Here is a 6,000-nt window from a genome sequence, read left to right as displayed (position 1 = left end):
TCCCTTTTTGCAACCAAAACCCTCCACTCACTTGACTTCAAGTCCATTCCCACCCCCGCCCCCCCAAGCTGGTTTGTGCATCTTGTTGCTTCTGCAGGGCATACCTTTCTCTTACCCTCTCTCACACACCCCTGGTCTCAGTTCAAGCATTCTGTCTCACTTGAAAAGCAGACACTTCCCTGGCATTCCCTGTCCAAACGGGACAGGGCCCTTTTGGTGCCGAGCAGCTCAGTGGGGCAGGAACCAGGTCCACCACCGAAGTTCCAGCACCCAGTGCAGGAGTGATACATAAGCAACACCCAATAAATACATGTTGAGTGAATTAAACAGTGAACACAGGAAGTTTCCATTTATTCTGGAATGGGTTAGAATGAGCATCCATCTGGGCCAAGGTTTGCTGCAAAGGACCCACAGCCAGCATGGGGCTCACACCTGGAGCCTAAATCCTCAGAACAGCCCAGCTGAAGGGGCCAGAAGACCCTGCTGACTACACAAGAACGGTCAACAGTCCATGGGAGAGGGAATGCTCTGCCAAGGTAACTGGGCAGCTAGGTGGTAACTTCCAAGTCAGACTGGACCCTAGCCCAAAGGGGCACCAGAGCCCCAGCAACTCTGCCCGATACAGAGGTGAAATCCTGAATCTGTGTCCCATTACTGTTCAGAGACCCCTTTGGTCTTGATCACCAGTCCCTGACACCCCCTCCCCAATCAGTCCAAATTCCTGGAAAGGCCCTGCCCGCCCCTCAGATGCCATCTTGGCCCACCACGCCCATATCCAGCTGTCCTGTCAGTGGTTTGATTTCCTTTCCTTCCTTCTCTCCAAAGGCATCCTGAACCCTCTGGAGTGTTGTGTCCAGTCCTGGGTTGCTGACCCCCGGCCTAGCCTCCGAACACCCTCTTGATCAACTTGCTGAGTAAACATGTGGGCCGCTGGTCCTTCCTGCTCATGTTCCTGGTGCTTTGTGCTGGTGAAAGATGCATGACACTGTCCTCCAGCAACATATGGGCCAAAGCAGCTCCATCCTAGGCCATCTGTTGCCCACCATGGTTGTAGCTGAGAAGGTGGAGCAGCAGTTCAGTAAGGCCCTCCTCCAGGCTGGCTTCCTGGGTTTGGATGGCAACAGGCCTGGAAAGGCCTTGGTCAGCTTTGAATAGGTATGCTGCAGCAAGGCCTTCACCATGCTCTAGATGGCAGCCACATCTTCCTGAACCCAGCTTCCTGGAATAGCAGGTTCTTAGGGTTGGGGTATTGCAGGTGGCCAGCTGCACCACCAGGCCATCATCACCAGTGAGGTCCCCAAGCAGCATTAGGATGCCAAAGGACCTGTGCTCATGAGCTGTCCTCTCAGGACAGGTACCCACTGTGCTGCATATTCTGCTGTGTTGTCGACTTGACCATGGTGAACTTAGCTGTGGCCAACAAACTCCCAGGGCTGTGCCAGCAGCCTGATCGGTGAAACTTTCACCCAACACTGTAATAAGTTGAATAGTGTCTCCCAAAAGGCAGGTCCGTATCGTAACCGCTGATGCTTGTGAATGTATTTGTAAATAGGGTTTTTGTACATGTAATTAAGGATCTTGAGATGGATTAGGGTGGACCCTAATTCCAATGACTTGTGTCTTTATAAGATAGAAGATTTGAGACATAAACTCACATTTGGAATTTGAATGCAGTGGTGGTGGTTGCTGTTGGGGAAATTGATGGTGAGGAGAGACCTGTGTTGACAAGGCAGGTCCAGAGTTTGAAGGCATTTAGCAGGCATAGCCAAGGGACTCCTCCCTGTGGATTTCTGAGACACGCAGACTCTGTCCACAGACTATATCCTCTTATCACCAACACAAGGTCCCAATGGTCTTACATGGGTCTTGTCCCAGCCCTTGTACGTGTCTGGGAGAGAAGCTGGGAAAGACACCCATCCTTCAGGTCTGTGTCCTCCCTCCACTCGTGCACATACTCAAGGGATCCCAAGGCACTTCAGGCCGACCCAAATGTTCACACGGTAGGCCACCTCTTGGATGGACTTCACAGGGCCCCTCTCCCCAGGCTGGACCACTTGGTATCTGGGACCTCCTTTGCTGCAGCAGAAAACAAATATTTTCCAATGTTTTCTTTTTCAGTGGAGAACACCTTCCTTTCAGCTCTCCCAGAATGCAAGTCTTCATCCTTTGAAGGCACACTGGAGTTTCTGCCTCAGCTGAGTGATCCTGCATCAAGAATCGTTTGCACTTCTCCCAGTGGGCATGGTTAACCAGGCATGGGAGGCCAAAGGGCCTCCTGAGGCTTAGGCCACGAACAGCGCCTGGTCTGAGAGGACGAAGAGGCAGCAAGTCAAAGGGGTCCCTGCAGAGGGCCAGTCCAGGCCTTGCCTGCCCACAGGACTCTTACCATACAGGCCATCCCAGGGGCAGGGCCAGAGTGCAGCTCGGAGGAGGGTTCCTACACCTCAGCACTGCTGATGTTTAAGAGTGGAGTAACCTGCAGTACCCCTGGCTTTTACCCACTACTTGACAAATGTCTCCAAAGCACTACAAAATTGCCCGGGATTGAGAAACAGTGCTTCAGAGAACCCTGCTGGAACATGGCTGGGCCACTGCAGAGAACTCCGCCTGTGCACTCTGTGAAATTCTGGGTAGAGGTGGCCACAGGAAGGAAGGCCATGGCTGTAGCTGCCACGGTGTGCCACCCTAACATAGATGGTTCATTCCGTGGTTGGAGTTCCCATCTTGGGGTGCCTCAGCCAGCTTTCAATTGGAGTTTTTCAAGTTAGGTTCTGTGTACCAAACTTAATTCCATGGTGACTTCAGATTGCACTCATATACTACACCCATAATGTATGGCATAGAAAACAAAGCATGCTGAACTGGGAGGGGGGGGTCAAACCCTGTACAGCAGCATAGGCCACTAGGCCGCTACGCAGACACTAAGGGGCGTGAAGCTCGCTGGGACACGGGCTACAAGATCCCAAGTAACTGACTGCTGGCCCCAGGCAACTCGATAACACCTACAAGCCTGAAGCTGGACCCTGGAACCTCTCTGATTAACAGGGACCATCCTGAAACCCACACCCCACTTTCTGGTACTGGGAACAGAGTGGAGGAACCTGCCATTACACTACTGGAGGGTCAGACACCCAGGCCTACGACGGCGCAGATTTCTTTCTTTTTCTTTATTTTGTCTACATTCAGCTGAATTCAGATGTACTGCCTGAATGATCCAGACATACAAAAATCCCCCCACTCTTTCCCACTGGTTTTTAAAATAAAATCTTCACTTATAAAACTGAAACACTAAAGCATTAAAATACAGAAAGCTCGTTTAACTCACTTCACAAAAGCATTAACAGATGAGGTATCCCTTCTGTAACTATTTCAAGACAAACTGAGTTAACACTAACACCAATTGTAAATAGACAGAGGGATACTGAACTGTAAGAACTCAGAACTCTACTCGGACAAAGTTGTAATGGCAACTAACGAACCACTGAAGACGCGGAGTCCCAAACACAGCTAAATATGGGTCACAGAACGGGTCACAGAGTGACCAGCTGCACCTCACAACACAGCAACGTGGACGGGGTAGGGCAAGAGGACCCAGAGGGGCCGCAGACATGTTAACTGTGATGCATAAAACTGAATCTTACAACAAGGAGGGGTAAGTGCTGAAGGTACAAATCTTCACCCTCAGGGCTTTATCTGTACTGGTAGTTCATGCTGTGGTCTGCGTTCCTGCCGTAGCCTCCCTGTGATGACTGGTAGGAGCTGGGAGGGCCGCTGTAATTCTGGCCGGACCCCGGGGAGTTGTAGTTCGACTGTGACGAGTAGCCTCCTGAGGGAAAGAGGAGGTGGGGATCAGCCCAGTCACAGAGGTGTCACCAGTGGGAGCTCTAACTGGGGCGCTCGCTCTCTGAGCACCAGACTGCTTGGCTCTCAGTATTGTCAGCATTTCTTCACGTAGATGCCAACATTTAGGGTAGGGCAATTTCTTGATCTCTGGCTTCTGGAAAGCCAAGAGGCTGGAGGTACGCCCAAGTCGGTGCTTGCACAAGGCCCTGTATGCCCTTGCCTCCTGCTTCCTGTTCTTGCCCCACAACAAATGCCAAGAGCGAGCTGCCATTGTGGCCCTGCCCAGGCTATCTGCCCAAGCCAGGACATGCCCCTCCTCATAGCCTCTGTGCAGCTCTGGACCCTCCCCACCATACTGTGTCACCTGCCGCTCCAGGCCCACCTTGTTTGCCTTGATAGGAGGAGCCGCCCCCAGAACCTCCTCCGTAGCCCCCATGTGACCCTGGGTTGTAGGATGACCCGCCTGAACCGTAGCTGTTACCGCCGCTTCGGCCTCCGCTACCACTGTAGTCTGAGGGGAAGAGAAGACAGTGTGGTTAAGGGGCCTTGTGTTACAGCCCTGGATGTGGCAGGCCCTTTGCAAAGACCCTCGAACTTTGCAAATTTCCTTGTCCTGACTGCCTAAATTTGGCACATGTCAGTCCCACCGTGAAGTGCCAGGGGTTGGCTGGAGTCCCACAAGGTCACCATGCCCTGGGCTGGCCTGATCACTGCAATCTGAAGCCAAGCTCCATCCCGCCTTCCCACCTGCTCCTCTAACCTAAGCTTCCCAGCAGTACAGGAACCAGAGCAAGCTAGTCCAAGCCCTGGCCTCCATTACCAAGTGTCCCATCACGAACAATTGTACTCCTACCCTTCCCTAGTTGGGTCATCAGCACAACACAGCCCACCAGTTCTGTGCAGGAGATGGAATGCAGAGTAACTCAGGCTCATTTAGGGCCTGGATGCAACCCAGTCTCCGGAGGTCACCTCCCAGCCTGGCCCAGACTCCACCCTTGTGCCCCACCCTCAACCCAAAGCCTCAGGGGCCTTAGCCTGGGAGCCTCTGCCTCCAGGTTTGTCCCAATGCCCACCCTGCAGCCAACGCCTCCAACTTCCTTCCAGTCCCTCAGCCAGAGGTGGGACAGTGCTGAGCTTCTGGGGGACTGGATGCCAACTCACTGAATTTGCTCTCGTAGCTGTAGTCGGAGCCACCCCCGCCCCCGGGGGAGCTGTAGGAGTTGGAGTAGGAGGAGTAGTTGCCTTGACCATGACTATAGCCTTTTTGTTTGCCCTGCGGGGGGCCATAGTTGCTGTACTGGCTCTGGTTGTAGGACTGCTGCTGGCCTGGGTGGGACTGGTAGCCTGAGCCGTAGGAGGGCTTCTGCTGGCCCCCATGGGGCTGCTTCTTCCCGGCATGTTTCGGGGGCACTGGGGAGTTGTAGTTGTCGCCTTGGTAGTAGGAGCCGTAGCCGGAGGAGCCACCACCGCCCCCGCCGCCGCCACCGCCAGCATTCCCAGAATGCCCTCCATTGCTGTAGAACTGACCTAAACAGGAAGGCATCTGGTCAGGTGGAGGATTAGGGAGATGGAGTGGGGGATGGAGGAGAAGGGAGGGAAGGTCAAAGCTGTGGGGCCTGAAGGCTGACCCACCAGCCCGTTGCCCAGGCAGGGGCAGAGTGAAAGAGGCAGGAGAGCAAGGAGCAGCGGCTCCAGTCCCTAAAGCAGCCTAAGTCTGGGCTGGCCCAGCCTTCAGCTCCACTCACCCATTAGCTGATGACAACAATGGATCTTTGCCAAGCAGCGGCACGGCAGCACGCCGAGAGCAGCTTTTGCAGCGGATGTCAACGTTACAATGAGATGGGCTCCGAGCGCAGGATGACATTCACAACTAGCTGACCGCTACCCAAATGTCCCCAACGATGACAGGAAAAGCAAAGCCCCCAGAGAAGCAACCAGCCCTCCCCTGCTGTGCTGGGAAGAGGCCTGGCAGTCACAGGCTTGGGGGGATCCTAGGAAATGCTTTTTAACAAAGTCTCTAACACTAGTATCATTACTGGAAGGCAATCTGGTCTGACCTGGTTCTTGGAGAACCAGGAATGGGGACTGAAGCCAAATGACCTGAAGCTCCTCCTGATGTGATTTATATAAACACGTGACTTAAGGAGCAATTCCGTA

At 53.6% G+C, this 6,000-nt stretch overlaps 1 protein-coding gene across 4 annotated transcripts in view; it reads right to left on the bottom strand.

Moving 5' to 3' along the window:
- Nucleotides 1-326: 326 nt before the first annotated feature.
- ILF3 (interleukin enhancer binding factor 3) overlaps nucleotides 327-6,000 on the bottom strand; it is a 29,234-nt gene continuing 23,560 nt past the window's right edge. For 2 of the 4 annotated variants that reach the window (XM_054562173.1, XM_054562174.1), the window contains exons 18-20: nucleotides 5,005-5,370; nucleotides 4,226-4,354; nucleotides 327-3,826 (exon numbers count right to left, since the gene is read on the bottom strand). In XM_054562173.1, coding sequence (XP_054418148.1) covers nucleotides 3,690-3,826; nucleotides 4,226-4,354; nucleotides 5,005-5,370 — 632 coding nt within the window. In that variant the 3' untranslated portion in view covers nucleotides 327-3,689. The remainder of the gene's footprint in view (nucleotides 3,827-4,225; nucleotides 4,355-5,004; nucleotides 5,371-6,000) is intronic. The other 2 variants (XM_054562175.1, XM_054562176.1) reach the window with 1 other exon arrangement.

The sequence above is a fragment of the Pteronotus mesoamericanus genome, unplaced genomic scaffold (assembly GCF_021234165.1).
Source record: "Pteronotus mesoamericanus isolate MK-2021 breed Mesoamerican mustached bat unplaced genomic scaffold, CSHL_Meso_final scaffold_636, whole genome shotgun sequence".
Lineage (NCBI taxonomy): Eukaryota > Metazoa > Chordata > Mammalia > Chiroptera > Mormoopidae > Pteronotus > Pteronotus mesoamericanus.
The sequence above is the reverse complement of the archived record's forward strand: the minus strand, read 5'-3'. Positions and strand labels throughout refer to the sequence as shown.